The 15,412-nt window shown below is 34.6% G+C and overlaps 3 protein-coding genes across 3 annotated transcripts in view; all 3 read right to left on the minus strand.

Annotated features, from left to right (window-relative positions):
- Window positions 1–4,183: 4,183 nt before the first annotated feature.
- On the minus strand, window positions 4,184–8,111 carry LOC125841910 (probable F-box protein At1g65740). Its single transcript, XM_049521099.1, has 2 exons — window positions 6,903–8,111; window positions 4,184–4,499 (listed from the first exon to the last, which is right to left on the minus strand). The coding sequence occupies exon 1, from the start codon at window positions 8,064–8,066 to the stop codon at window positions 6,903–6,905; it is 1,164 nt and encodes a 387-aa protein (XP_049377056.1). The 5' UTR covers window positions 8,067–8,111; the 3' UTR covers window positions 4,184–4,499.
- LOC125841908 (putative F-box protein At5g55150) overlaps window positions 7,321–15,412 on the minus strand; it is a 29,690-nt gene continuing 21,598 nt past the window's right edge. The window contains exons 2-4 of the mRNA XM_049521097.1: window positions 11,209–11,347; window positions 8,748–8,861; window positions 7,321–7,456 (exon numbers count right to left, since the gene is read on the minus strand). The gene's annotated coding sequence lies outside the window, so the exon portion shown is untranslated. The remainder of the gene's footprint in view (window positions 7,457–8,747; window positions 8,862–11,208; window positions 11,348–15,412) is intronic.
- Window positions 13,721–14,871, minus strand: LOC125841913 (F-box protein SKIP23-like). The gene has a single exon (XM_049521105.1). It carries the CDS (start codon window positions 14,821–14,823, stop codon window positions 13,873–13,875), a length of 951 nt encoding a protein of 316 aa, XP_049377062.1. The 5' UTR covers window positions 14,824–14,871; the 3' UTR covers window positions 13,721–13,872.

Below are 15,412 nucleotides of genomic sequence, written 5' to 3' on the forward strand. Positions count from 1 at the left end.
TGTCCTCCAATTTGAAGGTTTTTGGGTGTACTCCAACATAATTATTACCAAATCCACAAAAGAACGACAGTACACATATTGTAAAAGTGAACAAAAAGGTAAAAAATTCATTAGAATTATAAAGCACTGTCATTTTCTGAGTAAATAGCAAAGTATTACAACCCTCGCTCCACTAAAAATATTCGAAGTCACAAAGGCAATGCTAAATATTCCATCTCAACTGCATAACATCTAACTATATGCTCATTGTTTAGTACTTGTATTATAAGAATCATTAAAGAAATTGAACCTAATCTAAAGCAGACCACTAGCGCAAAATATAATTAAAAATAGAAAATTAACAAAAAATTAAAATAGACAAAATAGGAGAAAAACAAAACAAAACCTAGGACTCGAGTATGTAAGCCAGCGACAATCGAAACTGACGAGAGCAAGGTTGAGAAGAGATAGAGATAGATAGAGTGAGGGAGAGATGATTCGGGTTACTTGGTGGCGATAGCCGGTGATGGAGACGGCATGGTCGGTGATTGGATATTCATCAGCTTGAAAACTCCTCTTTTTGATGCCAAACAGGAAGAGTCTTCTTCTTCTACAAAATCTCATTGAATCTCTGAAGTAAGGCTTTTTGTACCACTTGTCGATCGAAGGCATCATGTTGTTTCCACCATTTAAGCTTCCATTGGCTTTCTCCACCAGCATCAACGAGTCATCCACCACATGAACAAGCTCATATTCCACTTCCACATCATTCCCCCTTCAGAATATCTAAAATCCACCACAAATTCAAAATCCCTGATGAAACAATTGCAGATCCACTCAAAAATTAAATAACAGGAGACTAGGATTTTAAGTTTTCGTTCTGTTCTAGGTTTACAAGGAAGGAAATGTAGAGAGGGAGGGGACATACAAAAGGTTGGAGGGAGGATAAAACTAGGAAAAATTCCCTTTCAATTACTTGTATTACTCTATTTAGAACCAACTTCTTGTGGCTATTCTCTTGAATGGCCAGTCCTTATTCTCTTGTCATTAAAGGCATTTCTTCTGGTAGTGATAAAAGATGGCATCGTGGTATCTTGTTTTGGAAATGGATATCCACTTTTTATCTCAAGTTTGCAGTAGGCCAAGTTATAATTACCACCATAAATGGCAACAAACAAAGAACAGTTGGTAATACTGACCTCCAACAAGTACAAACACATGTAAACCCGACTTGAACAGTACATCTGACAAGATAATGAGCTATTAACCTCAACAAATCCTGTAGAAGCTCCGACCAACCAGCCATTTACAATCTGATACATCAATAGGGAATGAGATATATAATATTAGAGCAAAACAATAACCATACAACTTTGAGATTAAGTATCACACGAACTTAGTATAACTACCAAAAGAGATGATTACTAAGCAAAACAATCATCATGTACACACATCCATCCTTCCATTTGATCAAAAGGCATCCAAGCCGAAGTAATTCAATTCATTCGAAAGGAGAAGAGCGTCAAGCAGCCCAAACTCTAGCTCCAGAGGGCTCCGTAGAGCAGGAGAATGCTCATATAAATCTATCTTAATGTTGTTCCAAAATATCAACATATAGCTTCAGAGAAGACGTTAATTCTAAGAAAATATTGGTACATGTACTACAATGTTCCTTTTTTCCCCACTAATTATTCACCAAACTTACAAGGTTGACTCTAGCCCATTGAAGTGCAATGCCAAATCATAGGAGCAAATATAATCAATGGAAGAAACAGGAATGCATATAAAAGGATTCAAAATAAAGATGGAACCTTTTACTAATATGGTGTCCGATTTCTCAAATAATCGCAAAAAAATAATTTAACTCTCCAACGGTGACAGTTCATGTTGCTGCTTGACAAATTTCTCAGAAAATAATAATTGTTACATTCTTTTTTTTTGGAAATTAATAATAATTGTAACTTTGTGATACGTATAGTAGGTTTTCAATGGTTTTAAGAGAGCTTTTGTTGAAAAATTAAAATTAATTGTATCTTGAAATATTGAAATAAAAAGCTATTGATATGGAAAGAAGATTTAATGCATTATTTTGTTTTTACTACACAATAAAATTATAAATTTGTATATTAGAAAGACTTGATTTCCTTGAGTCGAGGGTCCTTTATCGGAAACCACCACTCTACCTCTAAGGTAGAGGTAAGGTCTGCGTACACTCTATCCTTCCCAGACCCCTCTTTGTGGAATTATATAGGATATGTTGTTGTTGAAAAAGACTTTAAAATGGTATTTAATTCTATATTATATATACTTTTCCTAATTATCATAAATAAAAGGTTTCATTTTTTTAGTTTTAGTCGCTCAAATGAGTGATTAAATTAGGTTAAGTCTCTATTTCTCATTAATTAGTACATCTACTATCTTGTTGGTTATGAATTTTCTTGTTTCCCGTTAATTTATTCTCCTTTTCCTGTTTATGATAGTTCTATATTCCGTTTTAAACTTAATTTTTTGAATCAATTATTTTATATATCCATTAAAAGAAAAGTTTGATTGAATTAATCCTTAAAGAATAAATTTATATTTCTACATCCAAAAAAAAATTTAGGCAAATTTAGTTATCCATATACATAGTTATTTGATCTTCTACCCTGCATAAATAATAACATAAGTTGGTGTAATCCTTTTCTTTTGATGGGTATCATAAATTTCTTTTGAACTTCATATATTAGTTATGTGGGATTGTTTATGTGAAATTGCGAACATGTAACTAATACTATAATTGGTGTGTAGAATTCCATACATAACAAACAAAATGATACCAACCATAATACTAATTATGCTAGTTTTAATACATGCATAATTTCTCTTGCTAACCAGCATCCAAATAACCCCTTAGTTTGTGATTTTCTGATGGCACACAACATCAACACATAAAAGGACTATTTTGGTGAGTTATATTTGACAATAAAAATATGTTAGCTATAGAGTCCTTTCATCTTTATTCACTAATCACATATTTTACACGCACCAAGAAGTTGAAACAATTGTAAATATTAATGTATTGGTTGTAGTAGTATGCTAATATATTTCCACTACGAAAAATTTATTAGTTTCTTCTACTTTTTCCTTCCCCCTATATATACATTGAATGAGGATTACTGGTAAGTAGAACCGTCAAAATGGGCTTAGCCCATAGGGACGGCCCAACCCAATCCGTTATTGGGGTAGGGTAGGGATAGGATTTTCCAAGCCCATTTAAAACTAGAGCTTATAAGCCAGACCCATATTAGCCTTTGGCCCATGAGGTTTGATTAGGGTCGGGCCATGGTCGGTTCATGGGCCAAAACTATTTAATGAAGGGTAACTTACAGCAATCTCACTAGTATATGAGTTAATTACTTAAATGCATGCTATGTTGTAATATTACGAATCTTATCAGATTTTGATACGCCCAGATACATGTATCTCAAGATACATGGACTGAAAATTAGGTTAATATGTTCTATATACACTCTATTCAAGTGGATTCACGCGTATCTAGGATACATAGATAAATCCAGGAGCGCCCTCGCCTCCCTCCCAGCTCACTCGCCGCTCTCTTATCTCGCTCGCATATCTGGGATGCATCACACGAGATACATGTATCTCGCATATCTAGTATCTTAGATACATGCTAATCACACTAGATTTTTTGCTAGTGTTATTGAAACAACATTATTGTATGCCATGTTTGATTTGAAAATCTTCTCATTTTCTTGATGTTATAGAATTTGAAGTTTGAAAAAAAAAAAAAGGACTAGCTCGCCCCAGCCTTCGACCCTTCCAGGGTTGGGTTGGCTTGAGCATTTTCAGGGCATTCCAAATAAAGGGTCGGCCCGCCCTTGCCAATCAAATTCCTTGGCCCGCGAGACTTGGACCGGGTGGGGCTAGACCGACCCTTTTTGACAACTCTACTAGTAGGTATGACTTGTTTGTGAAACACATGCTTATCATTATTCATTTGGTAAGACAACAAAAGTTACGTCTCAATCTCAAACTAGTCAGCATATCACTCCATTTATGCCCCCTTCACTATAACTACCTTGAACAATGCACGTTAGCTATACCGATACAAGTTACTACAAGAAATCCTCTTTCACAAAGCTAAAAGAAGGATCTTGTAATTGTAAACAGGAACCGAAATTTGATCCAACAGATACTTTTGATAACTAAAAGGAGTTCTTTAAGCATTAACAGTAAATGACTGCATTGCCTCACAATATCAAACACATTATGATAAGATAAAGTTAGATGTAATTGAGCAACAATAACAATTCCCCCTTGCACATAAGAAGGGTTAAAATAGGACATGTTTTAGCAATAAGCAACAAAACTAACTTACACTATATGTGTAGCTGAAATTACATTACATTCTTGAACATCCAAAATAACTTGAGTGATACTCTTGTGCTTCTCGGCAAGTTTCTCAAAATCTTATGAATATCAGCAGATGTAACTGGATTTGACGGATAAACGGATGCCTATCAAGAAGAAGAAAGTGCGATGGTAAATAAGCAGCCAAAAGATATATCCAGAATAAATGGGACATAGCAGTTAAAAAAGTAATATCTTCCTCATATCCTATACTGAAGAGTGGATTTACTCAAATAACAGATCAATAATTCAAGCGTACAAACTTCTCATGTTCATCGGGAGTTAAACATGCAAAATTGTTGACAAGACACATACAAACAGCCAAAATCTTTAACATAGTTAACCAAATAGTGGAGTGAACTATTCATGTACTTGTTCTAAACTCAACAAATATGATAAACAAGATTTATAGTTAGTACGTTTGCATAAATATTTGCTAGCCTGTTATTTTCTATTTGCTGTGACTTAACCAGTTCGATAAGGTGGGATATGTTAACATAAAAGAGAAATTACAAGAAGAAAAATAATGATAAAATCATACCACTATACAAGTATTGATATCGTCACTTCAAACATAAGTTATCTGGCAATTTTTTATCAGCACAACATTTACCGTGGGCACTAAGAAGAAAAGTAGAAAAAGGATCAATCAATTCACCTCAGGTCACACAACATTAAGGGTCCAAAACAACAGTAAACAATTCATTTCTTGCATTTAATTGTTTCTCCAGAGTATATTCATCGTCTACTCTTCCTAATCTGAACATCATCGTAGAAATGTTGATCCTCCTAAGAGGCTTCCGAGTAATCCAATGAGACATCAGAAAGTTCCATAAATTTTCAAAAGGAAAATTTATTTACAAATCTATTAAACATGTTCAATTTATTAATGAGTGGAAGGTTGTGACAAGATGGAAAGGCGAAGGTTGTGACAAGATTGAAATCCCAAGAATAATTCTCTAAGATTTTTTGTGCTGGTAAGGTACTCTGTAGGAGCAAACAAGGATCGGTCTTTGAACCGTTGGGAAATAAAGGACATGACATCTGTGGTGATAGAGATGTATGAATCAGGCAGTAAAGCCGGGCACGTGGGCCTCTTCAAAAGTTTTTACTAGAACAATTGATACTTTACTAAAACAAAACAGGAGACTGGAAGTTTGCAATTCTCATTCTCTCTACTTCACAGATCTGGTCGGGGAGTAATTTCTGAAAAGATCACCAAACTCCAACCACCACAGGTAAGGAGGCTATGTCAATTATCCCACACACTGATATGTTGAATCAGCTGGTTCATACAGAATATATATATCAAGAGGAAGAGAAGAAGGAAGTAAGGGATTTACATGTCGGGGATGTTACCCCTCTCAACACAGCTGATCAAGTTGAGACAGTGGATTCACTATTCCGATTACAGTATGGGTGCAACAAAATATTACTGTATTAGATTCAGTGAGGAATTTGGGATCCACTTTCAAGGTTGTGAGAAAATAGCATGGAACTATTAATGAGAATTGATGTGAAGAGGCAGAATAAAATTCAAGAATCCAGAGCAATGGTACCAATGACTACAAAAGTCAACGGTGCAAAAGAATTAAAGAGCCTAGAACCAGGTAGCAAACTCATCAGTATTGGCACAAGAAGAGGGGAAGGGATGTATCTATCATGATCGATGAAGGTCAGTATTGAGTCATGGAACATGAGGGTACTAAATGATGCGAAAGTGCAATGCTGTCATTTATTTTTTTAAGACCTCTTGGCCAAAAAAGTGAGATTCGAAAATGAACTTTAAGCTCCAGCTGAATTGGTCAAGAAAGAAAGACATGGTACTGGTGCTTACAAGGTGAAAGTTGATGTAACATCGGTCATTAGGAATAAGGGTATGACACTTTCAAGGGATGACTTCAAGTAGAGGATGCATCAAAATGATGAATCTCAATTATTTCCTTGTTGATTCTGTTGTTTCAGGAAAGAAAGGCTAACGATTAGACGAGTACATGCAGAATGACAGTCTGTTCAAGCATTTCAAACATATATTTATTTTGTGTGAAACTCATTTTAATCCTTAAAGAAACAACTTCAAAACACATTTTATTGAATTGTAATAGAATTACAACCCTCAAGTTCCTTAGTGGAACTGTTCATGATCTAATAATATTGAGGTGCAGTCACCATTGTGATGATATTTATATTTCAAAAAAACATCAATCGTGATGGTGACTGCACCTCAATATTATTAGATCATGAACAATTTCCACTAAGAAACTTTAGAACAAAGACAATTCTGATTTAGTGAAGTAGTAGTGCATTCCTAAAGAACATATCTTGAAGCAAGATAGTATCACACATTATGGGAGTACCTATGTCCAATTATAAGTAAAAATCAAAGAAGCATCAGCTAAGTCTGAAGGTAAATGACATGCTGTATATACTCTTTAAAAAATCCAATCGACTTCAGGGGTAAACAAGAAGATATAGAATACAAAAAGAGTAAATATAGAAAAGTGACTCACTCAACACGGATTTGGTGTGACCCAAATTGGAGGACAAACACGACTGAGGGAAACACCATCATAATGTGGCTGGATACTTTCATCTGCTAAGTTGAACACCCCCATGTCCAAGCCACATCCTCCTTCAAACCGGAGGTATGCACTCAAACAATTATCTGTAAAATAAATATGATTGGGCTTGATTCCCGGAAATTGAGAAGCTTGAACCGAAATAGAAGCATTAGGCCCCAGGAAAAGAGCTCTGTCCCCTAAATCCTTCGTCGGCGTAGCTTTGCAAGCATCTAAATCAATCTTGCAAACTTGAAAAGTTTTTGTCCTGTAAGTGTTGGATATAGTCCCCTCATCATCATCTCCACCTAGGATGAGAGACGGTGGAATCTCATCTCTGTCATACCATAAACCAACAAATTGTTGCACAACTACAAATAACGATCCTAGTGATTCTAGGATGTAATAAAGATCATCAATACATGAATTTAGCTGCGCTACGGTATGACTTTCACCGAGTTTAGAGCCAGCGACATCCCAAACTTTGATACAACCACTATGATCGACTGCATAAAATTTGCCATTGAAATATACTGCATCAGAAATTCGTCCATTGTAGGCCGGTAATCTGGTCCATGACAAATCACCTGGTCTCCATAGACTGAGGAAACTGAAGTTTCCCTCAATGATCATTAGAATGTAGTCAGATGTATGAGAAGGATTAGCTGACAAAACTGCTTTATGGATTGAGATCGCTGGTGAGAAAGTGACAGGTCCATTATATTTATTATTATCCAGTGGGTATAGAATTTGATCTGGCAGCTGGATTTCAACACCAGAAAATGGATGCAATAGACTTATTTCATTCTGGCCTATTCGGACTGTTACAAGCCATCCCAGCGACTCAACACACCTTTTCCCCCTAGCTCCAGGGATCCTCTTTTTCAGAATCATCCCATTTTCTAGACTGAAGAATTTCCTACAGGTGTCATCATCCTCTTCCTCGGCTAACATTAGCCATGGAACCCTAGGCAAATCGCTATTAAAATTATCCTTTGTGGCCACAGAGTGCCAGGATTTGCAGACAGTACCAAAACTAAGATAATCTTCAATCAAATTAATACGCTTAACAACTAGAACCAAAAGATCACGATCAAGCACCGACCAATCACACATTTTTCTCAGTTTTAAGCCTTAACTACCAAAACGATATGGATAAATGGTAGGAAAATACCTAATTTTAGTGAATCGAGCTTCCGGCGAACACGGAGGACAGTGAGGATTCAGCCGGAGATGGAAGCTGAGAGCGGCGGATCTACCAGTGAACACAGAGAAGCAGCACACGGTGAGAGTTGTGTTTGGTAGAAAATGTAACAACAAATTGGTTCTCTGATTTGGACTTTGCTTTAAATAGACAAAAATGCTGAGAAAATGATCAAACTAGTCTCTAATGTATGAGTGTAATTATTTTAGTCCAATATTTATATTATATAGTCAATATAGTATTTAATGTATTAAAAATGGTTATTTTAGTCCTTTACATATAACTCAAAATCGAAATAAGCTTCTTTGCACAATACTCTCACATCACGGTGGAGGGTGATTTGATTTCAACCCTTGTGATTGGATTAGAGTTAGACAGAGAGATTTTAGGAGTCCTTTTCAATAGAAACTAACCATATCTGTGGGACGCCCATGACACACCTTACCAAGGACCTCTGGGACCTCAAGATAGTGAATTACTTTTCTTACATGTATGTTAATAAGAAACTTTTCATATTTTTTGTTTGTACTACCGTCACGAGGCAGCAGCAGCAGCCATAATTGTTAATACTAGAAACAGTTGGTAATACTGACCTCCATGAAGTACAAACACATGTGAACCCGACTTGAACAGTACATATGACAAGATAATGAGCTATTAACATCAACAAATCCTGTAGAAGCTCCGACCAACCAGCCATTAACAATCTGATACATCAATAGGGAATGAGATATATAATACTAGAGCAAAACAACAACCATACAACTTTTAGATTAAGTATAACACAAACTTAGTATAACTACCAAAAGAGATGATTACTAAGCACACATGTTCTTTGTCAATTCGGAAAATAATCATCATGTACACGTATATAAATCTATCTTAATGTTGTTCCAAAATATCAAGATATAGCTTCAGAGAAGACGTTAATTCTAAGAAAATATTGCTCCCAATACTACATTGTTCCTTTTTTCCCACCAATTATTCACCAAACTTACAAGGTTGATTCTCGCTCATTGAAGTGCAACGCCAAATCATAGGAGCAAATATAATCAATGGAAGAAACAGGAATGCATATAGGAGGATTCAGAAAAAAGATGGCAACTGTTACTAACATGGCGTCGGATTTCTCAAATAATCGCAAAAAAATAATTTAACTCTCCAACGGTGACAGTTTATATTGCTGCTTGACAAATTTCTCATGAAATAATAATTGTAAATTTTATTATTTATTTGGAAATTAATAATAATTGTAACTTGATGTAATGACCCGAAAGGTCATTTTGGTAATTTTTTTGTGGAAATGACTATTTTTCCCTTTCGGTAGTTGCCCCGAGTCCCATGTTTTGTGGTTGTAAAGTTAGTTTGAGGAAAAGTTGGTAAAAAGTTGAGTTTTTTGAGAAGTTGAGTTTNCTCATGAAATAATAATTGTAAATTTTATTTTTTATTTGGAAATTAATAACAATTGTAACTTGGTGATACGTATAGTAGGTTTTCAATAGTTCTAAGAGAACTTCTGTTGAAAAACTAAACTTAATTGTATCTTGAAATATTGAAATAAAAAGGTGTTGATATGGAAAGAAGATATAATGCATTATTTTATATTTTTGACTACACAATAAAATTATAAATTTGGATATTAGAAAGACTTAATTTCCTTGAGCCGAGGGTCCTTTATCGGAAACAATCACTCTACCTCTGAGGTAGAGGTAAGTTTTGCGTACACTCTACCCCTTCCCAGACCCCTGGGATTATACCGGGTATGTTGTTGTTCAAGAAGACTTTAAAATGGAATGTAGTTCTACATTATATATACTTTTCCTGATTATCATAAATAAAAGGTCATTCAAATGAGTGATTAAATTAGGTTAAGTCTCTATTTCTCATTAATTAGAACATCTACAATCTTGTTGGTTATGCTTTTTCTTGTTTCCCGTTAATTTATTCTCCTTTTCCTATTTATGATAGTTCTATATTCCGTTTTAAATTTAATTTTTTGAATCAATTATTTTATATATCCATTAAAAGAAATATTTGATTGAATAATCCTTAAAAGGACAAATTTATAGCTCTACATCTAAAAAAGTTTTGAGAGTAAATTTAGGCACGATTTAGTTGTCCATATATATAGTTATTTGATCTTCTACCCTGCATAAATAATAACATAATTTTCTTCCTTTTCTTTTGATGGGTATCATAAATTTCTTTCGAATTTATACATATATTAGTTATGTGGGATTGTTTATGCGGAATCGCAAACATGTAACTAATACTATACTTGGTGTGTAGAATTTTATACATAACAAAATGATACCAAACATAATACTAATTATGCTTGTTTTAATACATGAATAATTTTTCTTGCTAAAATGGCACACAACATCAACTAAAAAAATGACCATTTTGGTGAGTTATGATTGACAATAAAAATATGTTAGATATAGACGGTCCTTTCATCTTTATTCATCAATCACATATTTTACATACGAAAAGAGAAGCGCCAAGAAGTTGAAACAATTGCAAATATTAATGTATTGGTTGTAGTAGTATGTTGATATATTTCCACTAGAAAAAATTTATTATTTTCTTTTACTTTTTCCTTCACCCTATATATTCATTGCATGAGGATTACTTGTAGGTATGACTTGTTCGTAAAAAACATGCTTATCATTATTCATTTGGTAAGACAACAAACACTACGTCTCAATCTCAAACTAATATGCATATCGCTCCATTTATGCCCCCTTCACTATAACTACCTTGAACAATGTCCGTTAACAATACAAGTTACTACAAAAAGCCCTCTTTCACAAAGCTAAAAGAAGGATCTTGTAATTGTAAAGAGGAACAGGAATTTGAACCAACAAATACTTTTGATAACTAAAAGGAGTTCTTTAAGCATTAACAGTAAAATGATTGCATTGTCTCAAATATCTAAACACATTATGATAAGATAAAGTTAGATGATAATTGAGCAACAGTAACAATTCCCCCTCGTCATAAAAGGGGTTAAAATAGGACATGTTTTAGCGATAAGCAACAAAACTAACTTACACTAGATGTGCAGCTGAAATTACGTTACATTCTTGAACATCCAAAATAACTTGAGTCATAATCTTGCGCTTCTCGGCAAGATTCCCAAAATCTTATGAATATAAGCAGATGTAACTAGATTTGATGGATCAACAGATGCCTGTAAAGAAAGAGTGACAGTAAATATAAAAGCCAAAGTTATATCCAGAATAAATATGACATGGCAATTAAAAGAGTAATATCTTCCTCATATCCTATTCTGAAGAGTGTACTTTTAAGGTTTCTGATTCATAGATTTACTCAAATTACAAATCAAAAATTCAAGTGTACAAACTTCTCATGGTCATCGGGAGTTAAATATGCAAAATTGTTGACAAGACACATGCAAACAGCCAAAATCTTTAACATAGATAACCAAATAGCAGAGTGAACTATTCAACTACTTGTTCTAAACTCAACAAATATGATAAACAAGATTTATAGTTACTAGGTTTACATAAATATTTGCTAGCCTGTTATTTTCTAATTACTGTGACTTAACCAGTTCGATAAGGTAGGATATGTTAACATAACAGAGAAATTACAAGAATAAAAATAATGATATAACCATATCACTATACAAGTATTGATATCATCAATTCAAACATAAGTTATCTGGCAATAATAGAGTGGTTTTTTATCAGCACAAAATTTACTGTGGGCACTAAGCAGAAAAGCAGAAAAAGGACCAAACAATTTGTCTCAGGTCACACAACATTAAGGGTCCAAAATAACTGTAAATAATCTACTTCGTGCATTTAATTGTTTCTTCATAGTATATTTGTCGTCTACTCTTCCTAATCTTAACATCATCGTAGAAATGTTGATCCTCCTAAGACACTTCTAAGTAATCCAATGAGACATCAGAAAGCTCCATTATTTTCGAAAGGAAAATTTATTTATAAATCTATTAAACAAGTTCAATTTATTAATGAGTGGAAGATTGTGACAAGACGGAAAGGTGAAGGCAGTGACAAGATTGAAATCCCAAGAATAGTTCTCCTAGATTTTTTGTGCCGGTAAGGTACTCCGTAGGAGCAGACGAGGATCGGTCATTGAACCATTGGGCAACAAAGGACATCACATCTATGGTGATAGGGATGAATGGATCAGGCAGTAAAGTGGGGCACGTGGGCTCTTCGAAAGTTTTTACTATAACTATCGATACTTACTAGAACAAAACAGGAGACTGGAAGTTTGCAATTCTCATTCCCTCTACTTCACAGATCTAATCAGGAGAGTAGTTTCTAAAAAGATCGCCAAACTCCAACCACCACGAGTGAGGAGGCTATGTCGATTATCTCACACACTGATATGTTGAATCGGTTGGTTCATACAGAATGGATATATCAAGAGGAAAAAAAGAAGTAGAGATTTACATGTCGGGGATGTTACCCCTCTCGAGACATCTGATCATGTCGAGACAGTGGATTCAGTACCTGGTATTCCGATTACAGTATGGGTGCAACAAAATATTACTGTATTAGATTCAGTGAGGAATTTGGGATCCATTTTCAAGGTTGTGAGAAAATAGCATGGAACTATTAATTTAGAATTGATGTGAAGAGGCAGAACAAAATTCAAGTATCCAAAGCAATGGTACCTATGACAACAAAAGTTAACGGTGCAAAATAATTAAAGAGCCTAGAACCGGGTAGCAAATTCATCAGTATTGGCACTAGAAGAGGGGAAGGGATGTATCTATCATGATCGATGAAGGTCAGTATTGTGTCATGGAATGTGAGGGTACTCAATGATGTGAAAGTGCAATGCTCTCATTTATTTTTTCAAGTCCTCTTGGTCAAAAAAAGTGAGATTCGAAATGGACTTTAAGCTCCAGCTGAATTGGTCAAGAAAGGAAGACATCGAAGTGGTGCTTACAAGGTGAATTTGATGTAACATCAGTCACTAGAAATAAGGGTACGGCACTTTCAAGGGATGACTTCAAGAAGAGGATACATCAAAATGAAGAATCTCAAATATTTCCTTGTTGATTCTATTGTTTCAGGAAAGAAAGGCTAACTATAATACGAGTACATGCAGAATAACAGTCTGTTTAAGCATTTCAAATATATATTTATTCTGTGTGAAACTCATTTTAACCCTTACGAAACAACTTCAAAACACATTTTACTGAAGCTTAAAAGAATTACAACCCTCAAGTTTCTTAGTGGAAACTTGAGAACAAAGACAATTCTGATTTAGTGAAGTAGTAGTGCATTCCTAAAGAACATATCTTGAAACAAGGTAGTATCACACATAATGGGAGTACCTATGTCCAATTATACATAAAAATCAAAGATGCATTAGCTAAGTCAGAAGGTAAATGACATGTTGTAAATACTCCTTAAAAAATCCAATCGACTTCAGGGGTAAACAAAGAATATATAGAATACAAAAAGAGTAAATATAGAAAAGTGACTCACTCAACACGGATTTGGTGTGACCCAAATTGGAGGACTAACACGACTGAGGGAAACACCATCATAGTGTGGCTGGATACTTTCGTCTGCTAAGTTGAACATCCCCATGTCCAAGCCGCATCCTTCTCGGAACTGGAGGTATGCACACAAATAATTATCTGTAAAATAAATATGATTGGGCTTGATTCCTGGAAATTGAGAAGCTTGAACCGAAATAGAAGCATTAGGACCCAGGAAAAAAGCTGTCCCCTAAATCCTTCGTTGGCGTAGCTTCACAAGCATCTAAATCAATCTTGTAAACTAGAAAAATTATTGTCCTATAAGTGTTGGAAACAGTCTCCTCTTCATAATCTACACCTAGGATGGAAGTCAGTAGAATCCAATCATCTGAGTCGTACTCGTACGATAAACCAACAAATTGTTGCACAACTACAAATAACGATCCTAGTGATTCTAGGATGTAATAAATACCATGAATACATTGATTTAGCTGCGCTATGCGATTGTTTTCACCGATTTCAGAGCCAGAGACATCGCAAACAGAGATACGACCCTTATAATCGACTGAATAAAATTTGCCATTGAAATATACTACATCAGTAATTCGTCCATTGTAGACCGATAGTCTGGTCCATGACAAATCACCTGGTCTCCATAGACTGAGGAAACTGAAGTCTCCCTCAATGATCATTAGAATGTAGTCAGATGTATGAGAAGGATTAGCTGACAAAACTGCTTTATGGATAGAGATTGCTGGTGAGAAAGTGACGGGTCCATAATATTTATTATTATCCAGTGGGTATCGAATTTGATCTGGCAGCTGGATTTCAACACCAGAAAATGGATGCAATAGACTTATTTCATTCTGGCCTATTCGGACTGTTACAAGCCATCCCATGGACTCAACACACCTTTTTCCCCTAGCTCCAGGGATACTCTTTTTCAGAATCACCCCATTTTCTAGACTGAAGAATTTCCTACATGTGTCGTCATCCTCTTCCTCGGCTAACATTAGCCATGGAACCCTAGGCAAATCGCTATTAAAATTATCCTTTGTGGCCACAGAGTGCCAGGATTTGCAGACAGTACCAAAACTAAGATAATCTTCAATTAAATTAATACGCTTAACAACTAGAACCAGAAGATCAGAGTTAAGTTCAGACCAATCAGACATTTTTTCAGTTTTAAGCCTTAACTAACGGAACGATACGGATAAATGGTCGGAAAATACCTAAATTTAGTGAATCGAGCTTCCGGCGAACACGGAGGACAGTGATGATTCAGCCGGAGATGTGTGAACACAGAGAAGCAGCACACTGATGCTTCTTTTTACGATGTGTGTAGTTAAATTTAACATTTTTTCATTTTATTTCAATTACATAATATATATAAAGGACTAGATTAATCACTTTTTCTACATATTAAAAATATGTTTGACCAAATATTTAAGAAAATTTAGAAAATTTAATTTTCAAATATTTATAAATTTTCTAAAAATGGCTCAAAGTAGTTTTTGAATTTTTGAGATTTTTCCACTTCAAAATTTATTACCAAATAATGTATAGTTCGATTATGTGATATATTTAAAGAACTATATGATATTTTTTGTTTAATACATCAAACGCTATTTCAATTACGTGATATATAAGAATGGACTAAAATAACACAACACCAATCCATTTAAGACCATTTTGATATTTTCTCAACAATTTTGTGTAGTAAAAGCAAAGTCCAAAATGTAACTGAAAAATTTGCTTTATATT

The sequence above is a fragment of the Solanum stenotomum genome, chromosome 10 (genome assembly GCF_019186545.1).
Source record: "Solanum stenotomum isolate F172 chromosome 10, ASM1918654v1, whole genome shotgun sequence".
In the NCBI taxonomy this organism is placed as follows: domain Eukaryota; kingdom Viridiplantae; phylum Streptophyta; class Magnoliopsida; order Solanales; family Solanaceae; genus Solanum; species Solanum stenotomum.

Bases quoted from the DNA above. Each gene is read 5' to 3' on its own strand.
- LOC125841910 (XM_049521099.1), bottom strand. From the start codon at position 8,066: ATGTGTGATTGGTCGGTGCTTGATCGTGATCTTTTGGTTCTAGTTGTT.
- LOC125841913 (XM_049521105.1), bottom strand. From the start codon at position 14,823: ATGTCTGATTGGTCTGAACTTAACTCTGATCTTCTGGTTCTAGTTGTT.